At 41.2% G+C, this 19,272-nt stretch overlaps 1 protein-coding gene across 1 annotated transcript; it reads right to left on the bottom strand.

Moving 5' to 3' along the window:
- Window positions 1-2,627: 2,627 nt before the first annotated feature.
- On the bottom strand, window positions 2,628-4,616 carry LOC136947684 (putative nuclease HARBI1). Its single transcript, XM_067241812.1, is given in 6 exon segments — window positions 2,628-2,654; window positions 3,317-3,394; window positions 3,397-3,659; window positions 3,735-3,846; window positions 3,978-4,090; window positions 4,181-4,616. Coding segments are annotated over 6 exon segments (1,029 nt in total).
- Window positions 4,617-19,272: the final 14,656 nt, after the last annotated feature.

Below are 19,272 nucleotides of genomic sequence, written 5' to 3'. Positions count from 1 at the left end.
TTTGGTGAAATGGTAGCTAATGTGTTAGAAGTAGGAGAGCTCACTGTGTTACTCCTGTGTTACAGCTCAGGGGAACAAGCTTCAAATATGCATCTGTATGTTTCACTCATTGAAAAAATACATTCTAATTCTATACTGTTTTCACAAAGCAGGCTGCTCCATCCACCAGAGAGACAGAGTGCCAGTGTGACATGATGCAAGTCACTCATAAAGTCACCCGAGAAGTTGAATGTCAGACGAGCCGCTTAGTGGGGAGAAGAACTGCAGGCACACAGCTGTCATACAGAACACTGATAAGCACAAATAAAGCCGGTATGTGACATGTAACTTTATTCCTTATAAATATCTCTGTTGATAGATAAAACATTGTAGGTACAATAAAGTTATTAAAATAAAGTTAAGTCTATAGACTTCCAATACATATTTTAAAAGAGCAAGAGTGAATGTCCTGGCGTATGAAATTCTTCAATGTTAATGGTCTAGGAACAGCAAACATTGTTACATGTGTGTTGTGTTAACATCCAGTCGCCCCGTATAAAGACTGTACATAAAGAACTATTCTTATAAATATTCTTATGTTTTCCAGGTTCTCAAGCCACAGTAGCCACAAAGACTGTTGGTGTGGGCACCACCAAATCCCAGCCTCTTCCACTCTGTTCCTCAACTCCACTTAAGCGGAAAGCAGGTCAAACTGATCGGCAACCAATTAAACGTCCGCTCATGGATTTACCATCTTTTGAAGAAAGACAAAGCACTTCCAAACATGGTGATCCGGACGACTCCACCTTTCTCCCCAGCATCTCAGAATTGTCCTGCACAACTATTACACAGTAAGTAATTTAGATTTTTATAGATCTTTGTTAATCAGCCATAAAAGATCATATGTATTTCTCAACATACATGCTGATATGATTATTGTACATGTTATTTGACTGTGCAAGTGAACATTTACAATTAATGCATCTTTTTTTTCAGAGAACCAACTAAGAAGCTGCAGGACATGGTCAAATACTTGGTGTATGAGGAGTGCCTGCTGGAGCTTTTTAATATCTGCCCCACCTGTTCAAGACACTGCAAGGTACACACTTTTGTAAAAGGAACATTCCTTTCTGTGACCCAGATGTGCCCCCACCATAGTTGCTCATTCTCCCGGGGATTCCAGCTGGGAATCTGAACCTGTCGGCTGCTATTTACTACACAGGGTCTTCTTTCGTCCAAGCTAACAAGGTTTGTAAAAATAATGAAATATTTAACAGTTCCACAGTGGTATGTAGTACAAGCTATGAACAGTAACAGAGGTAATTTATTATTTTACATTACAGGTGCTCAATGCAATGCATGTGAGAACGTTTTCAAGAATGGCACATCGAAATCATGTGCAGAACTACGTGATGCCCTGTGTTATACATAAATGGAGATCACACCAGGCCGGCCTGCTTGAAGGGCTGAAAACAAAAGACACTGTGTCTCTTGGCGGAGATATGAGAGCTGACAGTCAAGGACATTGTGCAAAGTAGGGCTCATACTCAATGATGGATCTTCAGACAAACAAAATTGTTGATATCCAACTTGTACAGGTAAATAGATTATAAAAACATAAATTAGCACAATATTTTTTTTTTACCCATGTAAAAGACTAATTGTCTCTTTATCATCCACAGAGCAAGGAAGTGGGAAGCAGTGTCCTTATGGAAAAGGAAGGGCTGATCCGTAGTCTGGACTTTCTGCAAAGATCTGGTGTCAAAGTGTCTTCCCTGGTGACAGACAGACACCAGAAACCAGACATCAAGCACTTTTATGATGTGTGGCATTTATGCAAAGGTAGGAACATTTCAGAATCAGCTTTCTTGGGCCGGTATGTTTACACATACCAGCAATTTCACTAGCTGCACCGTCATCACCACAGTCTTGAGGGTTTTTGGGGGGGCAGGGATGATAGTAGAGGGTTTGCATAGTAATTGTGTGCAAAATGAACAAACACTGTATAAAAAAATCTTTGACACCTATTCTAAATATTTTCAGCACTGTCCAAAAAGGTGGATGCCATCTCCAAGGAGAAGGACTGCAAAAACGTGAAATTGTGGCAGAAGAGCATCAAGAATCACCTCTACTGGTCAGCAGCTGGTTCTTGAGTCTTGAGTCTTTTCACCACTTGCAACACAAATGGAGTGTGTGAACGTGTGGCTGTGATTTAAGTGTCTGTAATGACTTGCTCATGGTGGTCTGAACATGAGAAAACAAGTCCTTAAAGTGCTCATTTCAAATATGACTCAATTGATTAATTGCTATGGGTTTAAACTCAGCAGGAAGAGGAACGTCTTCCTCCCCCTGAGCCTATGGCCTCCACCTCAAGGCCAAGACAAAGACATGGGGTAAGCAATGAACCTTGAAACACAGTAGTCAAATGGACACCTTCAACTTTCTCAAAGTGTGCCTTGCTAAGGGACAATGTTCTTTATTTGTTTCAGGTTGGAGCAGACAATGTGAGGGCCCTCTACAAAACGACCCTGGAGCTCGATATCGAGCATGAGAGGCTTTTAATAAAGAAGACGAGGCTGGAGAAACTTCAATACGAGTAGAAGGTAGAACATGACTGAATGTATGAATGAATTACAATAACATTACAGTTACACTGACATTCTTTTTCTGTGTTCCTAGGAAAGGGAGCACGCATGAGGAGGATGTATTTTCTTTTCTATGTTTTGGTCTTTTACACCTTTTTGTGGCTTGTCCCAAAGATTTATTTTGTGCCTTAGTTTTTTGAGGGGGTTTTCAACATTTCTTTCTTTCAATGTTCTATTTATTGTTTTTGAAAATTGAAATAAATGTGAAAACATCCAAATTCAATGAAAGTAGTGAAATTATAATTTATTTAACTTGTGAAGCGCATTGCACGGTACCGTACACATTGTTGTGGAAATCAGAACATTGGATGAAGACAGAATGCAAATCCTTGTTTCATTTCGTCAACATAGTTAGAGTCCAAAGTTTCTACAGAGGGCACTTTGGATATCTTTCATCACTCCATAATCAGAATATGGTGGCAACAGCCATTAAATACATTTATATTTAGTCATTTAGCAGATGCTCTTATCCAGAGTGACTTAAAGTACGGGGACATTCCCCCAGGGCAAGTAGGGTGAAGTGCCTTGTCCAAGGACACAAAATAAAATCTATATAGCTCAAATGCTATGGAACCAAAATGGCCCAACTGAGAAGTAAAAAGGAAAGAATGCTGCTAAATGACTAAATGTAAAGAATAATGGCTTAGCCTGTCTCCCCTTAAACAAAAAACTGCCGTGTTATAGTCTCTCACGGCCCTGCCAGTAGGGTAGTCAAGGGTGAAGGGGTCTACCACATCTGGGGGTTGCTGGCTGACAGGTACTAATTGTCTCTCTCCTTTTGTATCGAGGCCACATTGTGGAGCACAACACAGGCTGTTACAATCTGACAAGCCCGGTCTGGGGCCACTCGGAGGCTACGCAGACAGTTAAAGGGTGCCTTTATGATGCCAAAGGTCATCTCTATCTTGACCCTTGTTCGGTTCAGGGCCACATTAAAAGCAGTCTGTGGCCGTGTGTTCGGGTCAGGATAGGGGGTCATCAAAAAGGGCTGGCAGGCGTACCCTCGGTCCCCTACCAGCAATCCACTGAAGAGCCCTGAAGAAGAACATTAATATTAGCATAATCAGTATAACAAAATGCTATACAAAATGTTACTTACAATTGCCATACCTTGCTCTAATCTGTGGCACAGTGCAGACTCCCTAAAGATCCAGGAGTCATGGACTGACCCAGGCCACTTTGCCTCAATGCTGGTCACCAAGTATTGATGGTCACAAGTCATCTGCAAAATAATCTTGTGTTAAAATCCATCCACATAACAGCATTAACGTGAGGGATGCATCAATGTGCATTAGAAGGACTCCTACTTTACCAGTATGACCAAACATGTGTAGCCTGTCCTTTATGCTTTACCTGAACGTTGATGCTATGGAATGACCTGCGATTAATGTAATCACCTTCATTCTCCCCCAGCGATGCAGCAATGGGGATATGGGTGCAATCAATGGCACTAATCACCCTCGAGAAGCCTAAGGAGTATGATGAATTTCATATGCAACAGTGAACATCATGGGGCCTAGATTATTTATAGATGAAGTTCAATTTAAGTGAATATTTCCCTGCTATGTCATAAAATCCCTCTTTAATTGCCTGCATGGGAAGGTGCCCTGGGAACACAACAAATGTGTTCAAGAGCTGTGCTAGAGCAAGCACCACCTTCCGAGTTGCGCGGCAGACGGTGTTCTTGCTCAGGTTCTCCGCATCACCCACACTGTACATAAAAGTACCCGTAGCGAAGTAACGCAACGCTACGCATACAGTCTGTGGGACTGTGAGCGCACAGCTTCGATGTGTCGCATTGGCAACATATGGCTCAAGAAGCTGGCAAAGATACGTAATTCCCTCTGCTGAGAATCTATATCTTTCATAAAGATGGTCATCATGGAATGCCAACGGGTTTTGCCGGTCTCTAAAAGTTCTGGCTCTTCTGAGCGCACCTCTCACTATCCGCGCACCAAGCTCCACGGGGTCTTCTACGAACGGTGACGCCATTATCCTCTCAAGAATGAGTTAGTGGGCGGGGTTTTTAAATCGGTTGATCTCTAATTTAAAACGTAACCTGCTCCCGACCAGGTTAGCCGTTCAGCATGTGTTACCATGGCGATCTACCCCGGTAACAAGTGCTCCTCCGTCGTAGTACAGAAAACCTGAAGTTACCTCGCTAACGCCAAATCTTGATTCTTGATAGTACAGGCCCCAGGTTCATGTGTGTGGCATGCAACGTTGCCTTGTGTTGACCCATGTTTTGAGGAGTATCATACCCTCAAACATTATTAAACACACATCGTTCTACCTTAGTCGTTGAGCAGGATTTAAAAGCCAACGGTTCAAGCAGTAGGTTCAAAGGATTTCACGTTTTCTACCTTGGCCGTTGAGCGGGATTTAAAAGCCAACGGTTCAAGCAGTGGGTTCACGTTTTCTAATGACATCTTGGTGATATGAGACAGGGGGCCCTGATACAGGGTGACTCCTTGTTAAGCCAAGATGTCATGCTATAAAAACCCACCAGCATCTTCAGCCATCAAAAACTCAGGATTTCATCAACTCAACAAAAAAAGAGTCATACCACAACAACTGACCAAGCCAACAGATTTCATGTTCTATCTTGGCCATTGAACGGGATTTAAAAGCCAACGGTACAAGCAGCAGGTTTTCAGGCCTCACTGCAACTCATCTCACTAAAAATATACATACAACTATTGTACTGTCCATTCTGTTACAGATATGTAGTTCCTGTTATATATATATATATATATATATATATATATAAAAAAAAAATGTTTCAGATATCCTGTTCCTGTTATAACCCCCCCCCCCACACACACACACACACACACACAAATCTAAATTTTCTGTTTCAGATACTCTTTGAGATATCCAGTTCCTGTTATAAAATCTAAATAAACTTTGTTTCCAATATCCTGTTCCTGTTATAACCCCCCACACACACACACAAAATCCAACTTTTCTGTTTCAGATATTCGAAATATCCAGTTCAGTTCCTGTTATAAAGACTAACTTTGTTTAAGATATCCAGTTCCCGATATATATATAAAAAACACTAACCACCTCTCCTTGAACCATCACCTTAGCGCGGTGAAGAGGTTTGTGTGTCCTAATGAACCTGGGGGGTGTGTTGTCTGGAGCCTGTTGCTGCTGGTAGGGTCTCCCAAGACAAAGTGGTCTCAGGTGAGGGGCCAGATCGAGAATGGTTCAAGAAAATTACATCGTAAACAAACAGAGGAGTTACCCTGCCTGGAGCCCCCGTCTGGAGCCAAAACAACTAACTTCAATCTGTTTCAGATAACCTTCAAGCTATCCAGTTGATTCAATGTGTACTAATTGTTCTTTCCTAAAATAAAACAATTGGTTATATATATATTTAAGGTGGACTTTAAGGTGGACTTTAAGCTATCCCCTTTTCTCTCTTTTTTTATTTTTTTTATTTTACTACATTTACATTTATTCATTTAGCAGACGCTTTTATCCAAAGCGACTTCCAAGAGAGAGCTTTACAAAGTGCATAGGTCACTGATCATAACAAGATAGCCAAAAAAACATCGCGAGTAGCCAAAACATGAAGCACACATTGTGAACAACCAAAGTAAGTGCCAAAGGGAAGAACCATAAGAGCATGTAGTTAAACAAGTTACAACTAGAGAGGGTACAATTTCTGGAGAAATTGTAGGGTGTGCAGGGGTCCGTTTTTGAATGACATTTTTACAACTGATATTTCTGTATATTTTATATAAAAATGCATACTTATTATTTATAAAGATTACATAGATTTTAAAGCATTTTTTTTTGCTGCTCATTTACAACTGAAAATACGAGTGAAGTGTATAATGAAATAGATGTCTTCTCATTCCCCCTGCAAGAGGCAGCCTCATCGTTGAATCAAAACGAATACATTTGGCAGACCGGTGTAAAAATTGACCTAATCTCTATGACTTAAACGTCCTTTTAAGTTTTTCCCTTCTCATGATATTTTCAGGCATTTAGCCTACTCATTGCATTCATTCATTAATAAAGAACCCCCTTTGAAGATCATTCTACGACGTTACCCAGTAGTAGAAGATGGAATCACGATTCAAACAGTACCATCTGCTAACTGAAAATATGCCCCCCAAAACGTAAATAAGCTTGACATTTATTTAGTGGAAAATCGCTCATTCATAAAAAGCTCACTGGTAGCGATCATTGTCAGTAACAACGCAAAATGCGATATAGCCCTGTGTGGAGAAGCTGCCCCGGTAAATTGTACTACTACGGTACAGTACTAGACTACTGCTGTGTTCGTCTTGGTAGCGATTGCGTTGGTTGAATTGGATTTAACGTTCCGTTGTACGGTTTAAGCTGAAATTAATTATTTTCATGAACAGATTGACAACGTTTAGGCTGCGGCAATGAAGTTCAGGTTAGATAGACTTTTGATTTAAGTAAGGGGAGTGCCGAACATGTTCTGTCGCCGTTTGACTTCCTAAACAGCTGTGTAGTGTAGATGTTTTTGTAGTGTGTCTCGTGTAAGCTACAGCGTTGCAGTGAGCTACACTGGTTTGAAACCACAGGTAATGGTAATTTCACCAACAAATCGTTTTCTAATGTCAGAATAAATCCTACAACGAAAATGTATATGTGAGGAATGTTTATTTTAACGATTGAAAACAGATAACGCTACATCATAGACCACTGTAGTATGTGTTGCCCGGGCAACACAGGCTAATGTCATGATGCTAATACTTCAGTGAAATAGTAGACTACTGTTTCCGAAAGTAGATGTACTTCCTTAATAATATCAGCTTATATTGTACATTACACATCACAATTGTGTGTCATATCACAAAGTAAAATGAGTAAATAGTTATCACCCTGGCCTCTTTTCTTGTGGCGTTTCTGCAGTTGCCTTGCAGTAAAGCTATAGTTAGCCTAGCTATCCCCCAAGTTAACAGATGCGAAACGAATGTTCTGCCAAAGGTAGTCACGCGTGTTTTCGTGACGTTAGTAACGTCAGTGACTGTGGCTAGCAAATTAGCCACCGTTAGCTTCACTTTTCGCCACAAAAACTTAACGTAAGCCTAAACCATGCAACGGAACGTAAATTCCAATAGAAGCAACTCAATCGCTACCAAGACGAAACTTTTGACACCTATGTTGTCTATGTAGGCCAAATATTGACTGAGTTTTAGGGGGGCAAAAAGAAATAAAAATAATAATAATAAATATAATATGTGAGAGAACAAAGGTTGTGCCCTTGCCGAAGGCAAAGCACACCCAACTAGAGAGGGTACAATTTCTGGGGAAATTGTAGGGTGTGCTTGCTTGTGTCGGTTGCAGGTGTTGCAAGTTTTTCCCTTGTAGTGATATTTTCAAGCATTTGGCCTACTCATATTGCATATTTCATTAAGAACACCCTTTGAAACAGCTGCGAACCCCCTTTGAAACAAGCTACTGTAACAATGTTGTCACTGGCAGTATGGAATCGCGATTCTGAAAATATGCCGGCCCCCCAAAACGTAAATAAGTTTGACATGAATGTAGGGGGAAATGGCTACTTCAAAATAAGTTTACTAGAGGCAAGCTAGCTGCTGCTCCACAGTTCACTGATTGTTTGAAAGCGCCGGTAATGAGAAAGTCTCTTTTGACATAGAGTTTAATTGTGGCATTGAAGACAGTACTACTACACACTGCCAGTGGGCGAGCCGAGTCTGACTGAGGCTAACGTCAAAACAAGCCGCGGTGTCACTCAAATTCCAAGTTTTACACAAATCACAAAAATATGCTGACCCACTGGCTATCTTCGCAATCGTCTTATCTTTAAAACACTGCCCTCCTTCTGATTTTTTAATGTAGAATTGACCCTGGTACGAAATTAAGAAAATACTCATCAGAGATCGACAACAGCTGACGCAATCGTCAACGGAGGCTGACGGGGCTCTCACGTAGCAAACCAATCAAAGTTTTTACAGCAACCTACATTAAAATCTCACCATCTGGCTGTCTTCACAATAGTCATATCGTCATAACATTGCCCTCCTTCTGTTTTTTGGTGTAGAATTGACCGAACTATAAAATTACGAAAATACTAAACTACGATGACGCTTGCATGGCTGCCGCCTAGGCAGTCTCACGGGCGAACCGCACTCGCTCAAATTACAAAGACTTTCACAACCTAAATAAAAAATCCTAGATTGCAGTTCCACTCGAAATTGCTTTCTCAACAAAACCCAATGGTTGGTAATTTTGGGGGTTGGCATTTTTCACTCATAATCCAAGCTCCAATTTGCGTGCTAGAACGTCTCTATCACGTTGTATCCATGCGTCGTTGCTAACGTGTGCTGACGTAGTGACGTAGACTAGCACTGCTACCCTTCGCCGACAGAAGACACTTTTTGCCACAAAAACGTTGTAACCTCCTAAACTGTGCAACGGAGTGTAAATAAAAATACAAGCAACTCAATCGCTACCAAGACGAAACTTTTGACACCTAGGTTGTCTATGTAGGCCAAATATTGACTGAGTTTTAGGGGGGCAAAAAAATAAAAAAAAATAATAATAATATATATGGGTTGTGCCCTTGCCGATGGCAAAGCACACCCAATTAAACAACATGAACCGCTATAAGTGCAAGTGTACCTGTGAGGAAAAAAAAGGCTACAATAGCACAAGCCCAGAACTGCAGTAAGGGTTGAGGCAAATGTACTGTATATGTATGTTAGAGTTAGGCTATGTATGCAACAATAAAAATTGTAAATTGCTAAAAGAATTACTATTATGCACTAATTATTCTTTTTGTTTCAGATAAGACTACAAAAAACGTGCGTGGGCAACCTAGAATCTAAAGGTTTTCCAGAAGCTTGCTTGATCGCTTTTTTGCGAGGGGTCAGGGAATAATTTTACAGTCTAGCCTTTATTGGCTCAAATTGGCCGACTGGTTTTTCGATTCCCTCTGGAAAATCAGTTTCTAATTATATAAAACAAATACAATTGTTTGAAAATACTGAACTACTGTGTCTTTTATACATTTATCCTGCGATTTAAAGTCCTCTACAATTTACCCAGGTAGCATAAAGTACGATATGGGTAAACAAAGTGTTCATAAAATAAGTTACTAGATGTCAACCTGCCAGAGAACAATAATCGTTGCATTACAATGAATTTGGGCCGAAGACTTCTGCATTACTTTGTATTCGTTAAAATCCGACTACACAAGATACATAACCATGATTTAGCACGGTTAGCTAGTTAAATAGGGGTTATGCGCAACATTCTTCCGGGTTCTACAAAACAGATGTAACTACTTCCGGCCGTCCGCTACTGATGTAGACACAGCGTAGTAATGGCCACCTTCGGTGTTTACAGGAGCTAACGTTACCCTTAATTACAATTTCCGATGTACACCGTATTGCCAAATGGACGTCCAGAGCCCCGAGTACTCTGTTAGACAAGGTATTTAAGTTTTACGCCTCCTCATTTATTCATAATTATGAAGGTATGTAATATGTGTAGCTTTTGCTAATGGCATCGGATATAGCGATAGTGTTAGCTGAGTATCAGTAGTTAGTTTAGACTTGTATGCTATCAGTAGTTTAGTCTTTTATTTTTGCTCGCAGACGATTAAAACAGTCAAACGAAGACTGCATTGTAGCGATGGGGTTATAGTACCAACAGTATAATTACTACGATGTCCTGTGTGTTTATGCTGGTCAACCGTTATGTAATCCATCTGACTGTAGGTCTAATGTAGACTGCTGTTCTGGCAGGTGTTTATTTCTAAAATATTGTTAGAATAATGATAAAAGTACTGAATGGATGAATGCTGTATCTTCTTGTCCACCAGTTTCAAACAAAGACAGGTTGACCGGTACTATCAGTGTCAGAGCAGCTTGTCACAGGTCCATGCAGAAGAATGAAAAACCACACAGTTTGAGAGTAGGCTAATGTTTAGGGATGGGTTTGGGTATTCTGTTCAATTTTGCAGTCTGTTCCAGTTCAATGACTGCAGCATAGCATGCGTTCATCAAGCCTCTCAGAACGAAAATATTTACATTACAACTGCTTTCATTTGACCATGAACATGTTCTCGACTATGTAAACATTCTTCTGAGACATTTGATAAATGGCTATAGTGTACCTGTTAGTGGAGAAGTAAGGTAATTGGGGCAAAGTTGATTGACAGTAAATCTTTCTATTGCAACATATTTGGTATGGTATACCTCACCTCGTATTGTAATAGACTTGTAGGAAACCCCTTGTCAACAAACTTACCCCAGCAACTTTATTAGGCCAATTCTTAATTCAGCGTTATCTGAATAGTAGCAAAATTCACTTCAAAAACGATTCAAAGGATACATCAGTATCAATGTTTGTCTAATTGTCTCTTTGTGTATTTTACACAGATAGTGCTAAGTGATTCAGGACCTGTCGTCATGACCCCCAGTCAGTGGCACAGCAGTGTGTAATGACACTGCTGCACTGCTCTTTCAGACAGCTCATTAGTCAGAGCTCAATATCCAGGTTGTCCCCCCTGTTCATGCCTGCACAGAAACTGAACAACAATAGCACAAGCCCAGAACTGCAGTAAGGGTTGAGGCAAATGTACTGTATATGTATGTAAGAGTTAGGCTATGTATGCAGCAATAAAAATTGTAAATTGCTAAAAGAAAGTATTGTGATCTAAGTTCAGAAGCATTTTGAGGTGCAGCGTAATATAGTGGAGACTCAGTTTATTTTCCGAGCGGTAAATGGGACTGCACCCGATACATCAAGTCTCTCCTCCAGCCTTACACCCCCACCCGCCAACTACGGTCTTCTTCTGACAACCGTTTGGTGGTCCCACCGCTCAAGAGCGCCCGGTCCCAACACAAGCTCTTCTCCTGTCTGGCCCCCCAATGGTGGAATCAATTCCCCACCTCCATCAGAGACACTGACTGTCTCCCCACGTTCAAGAAAAGGCTCAAGACACACTTGTTCCAGTACTTAGGAATGATTGGCTGGACCTGATGTTAGTTTCCTCCAGGATCACAATGACTCTTATTGAGAGACTTGTTGCTCTTGTTGGTTAGTTGTAACTGACTTAAAGTTATTGTACTCGCTGTGAATTATATTATTGTTGCTTGTTTTTTCTACAGGTACACACTTGCACTTCTGAAGTTCATGTTGTTTAATTGTAACTTGTCTAAACATGCTCTTATGGTACTTCCCTTTGGGACTTATTTGGTTTTTCACAATGTATGCTTCATGTTTTGGCTACCCGCAATGTTTGGGGCTATCTCGTTGTTATGATCAGTGACCTATGCACTTTTGTAAAGCTCTCTCTTGGAAGTCGCTTTGGATAAAAGCGTCTGCTAAATGCATAAATGTAAATATCCCTCCAACGTCAACAGCTGCAAAGTTCCATAGTCTTTGGGTCTTTTGCCAAATGATGGAGTGGAAAGGGGGAAGTGAACGTATGGACCAAAAGACTGGGGGTGGCATGTTTTGGATGGGAGATTTATGCCAATAATGACCATCAGGTCATTAGCAGAAGGATGATTGGATGAAGATTGGGCCGATGTATTTGTCATATGAATGGTGTTTCTGCCTATTCAAATTAGAGCATATTCAATAAGTGTGGAGCTCATGTGCATATTCAAATTACTTTCAAAAGAAACTTGTAATAAAAAGTTACTTTTCATTTATACTTTTACTATGTTAAGTTTTATTGTGGTAGGAGTAAAGGAAAAAAATAAGCCTATTTGGGTGTATTTTGGGAATATTCGATTAGTGTATAGCTCATTTGCATATTAACATTCATTTTTAAAGAAACTTGTTATACAAAATGTTGTACTTGTCATGGGTAGTTTCATTGTGTAAAGTTTCATTTTGATAGGAGTAAAGGAAAAAAATAGCCCCATTGGGGTGCAATGTTGCCTGGCCTTATTGGCACACATCTCGGATTGATGAGAATTTAACATATTTCCTCAACTAGGATTTCTTAGGACTTTTAGTATGTTGTTCTGGACACCTCATAGAAATGATCTAAGCTGCAAACAAGGTTTACAATTAGTCTGTTGTAAAACGCTACTTTGCCTGGACCAATAGTAACAAAGTTACATACTAGCTAGTTATAACAGTTACACAGAAAGAGACACAATATGACAACAAAGTCCAAGTGGACTCAAAGAACGCAGTGTTCGGCAATCAACTGCAACAACTACCAATGTGACAGTATTTATGCCTTTCATCGCTTTCCCAAAGACCCTGACAGGTAAATTTTGTCGGTAGCGTAATCTTATGCACCTGCTAACTTTAACGTTTTTTTTTTGTCTAGTAGTAGGCTAGTGAACTTAATTCCTTCTAGGAACTGCAGGTCCTAGCCATAGAAACCAGAATAATGATTTATATGGATATGACAGTAAATTAAAATGACCTTCTTAAATTAATTTGCTGAATTCATATATTTCATTGATAACTTATTTGTGTATACTGTAGGCTAACGTAATGTGTACTGTAGAGCTAGCGTTAACGTTACCTCCTGGGAAACGGTCTAACGTTAGGCTATTATAACGTTATATAAACTCATCACTTTATTCTTAGCTGTCACACTTAGCCTAATGTAGAGAGTAATATAATTTATAAAATGCTTGAACTTCTCTGTCAATATAAGTTCTTTGCATCACCAAGCGCTGCAGATGTGTAGCTACGGAAGTGAGAAGCGGAAACGATTACATCTGTTTTCTGGTTCGAACGCTGGGCGCTCCGCATAACCCCTATTACACTCTACTATAAGCTAGCTAGTTTAGCAAAAACATCACTTCGTAAAGTACAACAGGTAATACTTTAATTTCAATATCATGCAACATATATAGGTGTTTTAACTTGAGTTGAACAAACAATTCACTGACCAGAAAAACGTAGCCATAAAAAGTACGAAGGTTGCACATGGTCCATCGAAGAGGAATAAATACATCAAGAAGGGGGGGGGGGGGGGGGGGATAATCTCCTAAACAACCAATGGGTTGTGCCCTGGTCACAGCTACGGGATACAACAGGTTCAACTTAAAATGTGAACAAAGAAATGCTTAGATTGTACAGCAATTCAATATTAATGCATCATAATCAATTTCTGGAACGTTAAGATTGATCGAAAATCACGCGAATAAAGAACTCACTCTGGGGGACCAGTCAAGAAATGTTGAACGTACGTGTGAAAGGGTTAAAGCTGAACTCTGTGGTCCAGTCAGCCAGACCGAGGGCTGAGATGAAATGCAACATGACCAGTGAAAATCTTGCAAACCTTGAGAAAAACCTTTGTGCTGAGATTGCCGAAAGGGATGACAACATCCTCATCCTCTCCAATGAAAAAAAGGAGGCCCTCCATGTCACAACAAGGGGTGAGCAGGAACTGGATGCATTAACCTGAAGAAGATGGCAGGCTCCATGACCAAACTGCAGATTGACGTGAGAGAAGGACAAGCATTGCAGTGTTTTGGAGAAGGCCCTGGAAGAGGTTCAGTAAGACTTGTGCAAAATCAGAAAGGAGCTTATTTGTAAGTGTGCAGAAATCGAGACTCTGCAGAAACTGGCTGACCAGCTGAAGATCAGCTGAACTGGGAGATCTGCTCATAAAGCAGAAGACCTTAAAGAGTGCCTTGGACATTGAACTCCTTCAACAGCAACTTAGGCGTCAAGTTGAAACAACATGTCAGGCACAAGAGACCCAAACCAAGGTAGTTCAATCATGTTCAGGGTCCATACTGCCGTGCTAAGGCAAAATCAGACCTGCAAACTTGTTGCTTTTCGGCGACAATCACCGTTTCCTTGGTCAATTGGATCATTTACTTGAATTATGTAGAACCGGATAGTTGTTTTTTCTTTTGGGGGGGGGGGGGGGGGGGTGTAGGCTGCCCTTCTTCTGCATGCCATGCAGGCTTAGAATTGCGAAACATTATTGGATAATTCTTATAATTGACATTTCTCTGGGCCAATCGGAATCTTAGCACTTTTTCTCTTGACCAATCGGAATTTTAGCACTTACGTCAGAATCTTTAAGCACACAGCGTCAACTGTTACTTGCACTGGCCAGCTTGCCTACTGAAGTTGAGTTAGAAAATGTTGTTAGCTATGCTAGCTAACATTAGTCTGCTAGCTGTATATAACATTTCACTGGGTCTTGCAGGCAGCTGTGTGTTTAGCAAGTCGCAGTGTTTCCAAACCCTGATAGTTTAAACTGAGATGACGCAGTAGATACGACGTGCAAATATGTGCGAGGCTGGATTGAACTAGCACTATATGGGATAGACTGTTGCACAGTACTACTAGTAGATAGTACTTAAGCTACTACTATCGTGCCATGTACTGGCAGCATCATACATTTAAGCAATTCAAAACTTGCATGTGCAGTAAGTAATGTCACATTAAAGCTTGTGTGGTGCGTCGCTGTCTTCAATGCCACAGGCTAAACTATGTTATGTCAAAAGAAACGTTTTTCATTTCCGGCACATTCAGAGAAGTTTGGTTACCAACATCAGCTAGGCTAGCTGGCTCATAGCTTCTTCATGCAGCTTCTCCATGCAGGGCTCTAGACTGAGACCAAATGGTCTGCTTTTTTTTACTGACAATGATCGCTTCCAGCAAACTTCTTTTGAATTAGCCATTTCCCCCTAAATAAATATCAAGCTTATTTACGTGTTTGGGGGCATATTTTCAGTTAGCAGATGATACTGTTTGAATCTCGATTCCATCTGAAAAATACTGCTGGTGACAACGTTGTTAGAATAGCTAGTTTCAAATGGGGTTCGGCTTGTTTCATAACAAACTGACCCATCTGCAACCGACGCACGCCCTACAATTTCCCCCAGAAATTGTACCATCTCTAGTTCCTCTTTCAATTAATAAGCCCATGTGTTCAAGTGTTGAGCATTAAATTACGGTAGCTGCATGGTCTGTAGAGATCTTGGGACGAAGCTGCAATAGCGTACATAACAGAAAGTGTTTCATTCTGGAGAAATTGTGTAAATGTTTTATGTAGTTAGATGGTCCGAGGAGAATGAGTGGAGTTGGTGAAGCGCCCTGGTGAGTTGCAGTCATTCGCCATAGTTCTAGTACTAATCTGAGGCTAGTCTCCATAAATATCTATATTATGTCTATGGATATCTATGCCTAGTCTCCTCCTCGTCTCCCCAACGTGACGTCATCACCAAATTGCGCTAATATGCTAATGCTAACACCAAAAACGACAAAAACTGGTCTTTAACACCATTTAGAGACACCATTTGGAGATTTTTTAAATGATATACATATCTTGAGTGCTTAATGTACCCATTTATCATCATTGATGTTTAACCTGCAATATGGCCTTTAAGTCACGCTCAGAAATGTTTCATTTGCATAGGGAGTCAGGTGGCTGAGCGGTGAGGGAGTCGGACTAGTAATCCGAAGGTTTCCAGTTCGATTCCCGGTCATGCCAACTGACGTTGTGTCCTTGGGCAAGGCACTTCACCCTACTTGCCTCGGGGGAATGTCCCTGTACTTAGTGTAAGTCGCTCTGGATAAGAGCGTCTGCTAAATGACTAAATGTAAATATTAAAATCACAAAAGAATTGAGCCGGGGGCATGCACCCCCCGCAACACTGTCACCTTTTTTACTCTGAGGAGTTTGCAGGTCTGCAACATACTGTAACTTCAATTTTGGCGAAAATGAGTTTGTCATTTTTGGAACTTTTAAGGTCAACTTTATCATGTGGCCAAATATCTTGAATTAATGTGGTTGTTTTTTTGGTTAAAATAGGGGGTTGTCTTCACCGTAACATCAGTAATGGTCCTTTGCCTTTGTTTTGCCGCACTCAAGAAGGTTTCACTTTACCTACTAGTTAACCTAGCAAGAACAAAAAAATCTCATAGAAGAATCTGGCGACTTCTGCTACTTGACAATCTCCGTTGTCGTTGTTGAGCAGCAGCAAAACAACTAATTTGATGGCCTGCATTTTCTTGTAAAAAAAAATCCACTGCAAACAACGATGTGCAACGCTGCTTCTTAACGGGTTAATCTATCACGGAGCTCTGCTGGGAAGTTTTATACATTTCTAACCCATTGATTCGCCATGGTTCAATAATCCCAAAACTGCTCGCGCAACCCCTTCAAATGCACAGTGGCAACCTGCTGCTCAGAGGCAACGGCCACCCCTGCCTTCTCCAAAACATACTCCAAGTTTGGAAACATTTCCACTGAGCCATGTTCCACGCTAACACACCACAGGTCCAACTTTTCCCTGAATGCAGAGACTTTATCATGTACCAAAAAGACATGGCACACCTTTCCCTGCAGAGAAGTGTTGAGCACATTTATCTTTTTGAAAATATGAGACAAATAGGCCAACCTTGCCACCCAGTTTATGCCCTCCATGTGTTTCACAAGTCACACAGGCTGGTGCGGACCTTGCCCCGGGACAACCAGCGGACTTCAGAGTGCAGGAGTAGCTGGCGAAAGTGTGCGCCCATCTCATCGCAGAGGATGGAAAACAGACAAGCATTCAGGGCGCGGGATTTAATCAGGTTCACAATTTTGACTGCCTCTCCCAGGACCGCACGCAGCTCCTCGGGCATCTTCTTGGCCGCCAAGGTCTGTCAATGGATGATGCAGTGACTCCAAACAGCAGCGGGAGCAACGTCTTGCACTTGTTTCACCAGTCCACTTTGGTGCCCTGTTATTGCCCTGGCCCCGTCGCTACATATACCACAGCACCGCTTCCAATCAATGTTGTTAGGGTTAGTAATAATAATTACACACTAATAAATCCACTCCACCCATGTTGTGGTTGTAGTCTGCTACGGCATCTGGGATGGGCACAGTCTTAGTCTGCCATGCACCACCCTCTTTGACCTTCCTATTGACAGTTTTTCCACTAAATGGCACATCCATCGTAAATCTCCCCTTTCTGCTTTTTTGGCAGGTCGTTCCTTTAAGTCTTTGGGAAGGCATCTGTGTTTCTGCGGTGTAATTCTTCAAAAACGGCAGGGCTGGAATAGAAATGATCTAGAAACAATCTATAGCCCCTGCCAAGTAAAGGGAACGGCATCAAATCCATAACAGAGGTGTAGCTCAGTCCCTGGCCTTGTGTGAATACACTCTTGCCCTCATAAACAAAGAAGTTCCAAGTGTAAGCAGTATGAGTCAGCCAGTACAAATAATTTATATCCCCACTTAGTGGGCTTCGCCTTCATGTACTGATGCATACTTATTCTTGCCTTTGATGCCACCAGTCTTTCATCTATTGCGATGTTCTGATATGGCTGGAAATGGGATTTGCAGGGATTGGTAAATTCTGTGTAGAGGGGCTTGATCTTGAAAAGTCGATAATATCCTGCAGTGCCATTTTTGTTGTTGTTGTCTTCATCCTCTTCTGGGTTACTCAGGTGCAGTGACCACATGATTGCTCAAAACGGTCTTGTGCAATGCTGTCTCCAGGGAAGCGGAAATTAAAGGAGTAGTCCTTCCTCCAGTAGGTGCCCCTATCATGTACAGTGACCAGCCCTGTATATAGCTCAATTGCCACAAAAATGTAAAAAGTCTTCATGGTAAGTGGCACCCATGTGAATTTTAGCCCAGATTGCAGTCTTTTGGCAGCATTGGTGTTGGCAATTATTGTGCGTAAAACAGAGGCGCTAAAAAACAGCTGGAAAAGCAATAGGGGAGACCATGACGCAGTGGTGTTGATTGTGGGTCTGGTGGGCAGAAACCTGATTGGGTCTGGTCGTTCATCCTGCTCTTCTCTGTTATGCCACATTTCTTCTTCCTCGCTGACTCTTTGAGTGTCAGGCCTACCTGTCAGAAATATTTATCTATCAAGCATTGCACAGTCAGTCGGTGAGCAAGTTTAAGAAACCTTTATTGCTTGCTGCCGCAAGGAGACAAAACATCACATGCCATTGTGCTACAAAGTTTGTCCGCTCGCATATTGTGCTACCTAGCTATTTAAACAGCCCCGCTCATTTGCATGCATTGGTTAAAACAATGCATGCAAATGTTCCATGGCTCTTACATTTTTTTTACATTTACATTTTGCATAGACCTGGCGCGCGTGCATGATTACGTGTGTGCGTGTTTACGACATCAAACCTGATTGAAACACAACAACAGGATCTCCTGATGTCGTTAAAGCTCCTTCACATAGGTGTCAGGCAAATGTTCTCCAGACCTTGCGTCTCCACCTATAGTCCTTGTCACACAGTATCTCCTTAAAACAACCAAAAAAAAAACCTTCTTAGTCCTCAGCCCCAAGGTTGTGGTGCTGTGGTTGGGGAAGTGGAGCAGCAGAGGCTGATGGCTCATCACCCCTATAATCATCTTCTCTGTGCAAACAAGACAAAAGAAAATCAGGACTAAAACCCACATTCATTCATTGACAAATATGACTAAAACAGTCAAAAATATATATTGCACACTCACAGTATGTTGACTAAATGTATAACTAGACCCATGAACTAGGGACTTTGGGGTAGTACAGTAACAAACAATTATACAGGGATCATTACAGGCCTAGCTTTCTAAGATGTTTTTTTACCGCCCTTTTCAAAAAAAAAAAAGGGGGGGGGGGGGAACCGCTTAGGAAAAACAGTTTCGGAAACTGTGATATATTATATGTTCAGTAGATGGGGACAAAGACATCCT

The sequence above is a fragment of the Osmerus mordax genome, chromosome 8 (assembly GCF_038355195.1).
Source record: "Osmerus mordax isolate fOsmMor3 chromosome 8, fOsmMor3.pri, whole genome shotgun sequence".
NCBI classification, from domain to species: domain Eukaryota; kingdom Metazoa; phylum Chordata; class Actinopteri; order Osmeriformes; family Osmeridae; genus Osmerus; species Osmerus mordax.
Note: the sequence above shows the minus strand (reverse complement) of the source record. Positions and strands in the feature narration are given on the sequence as shown.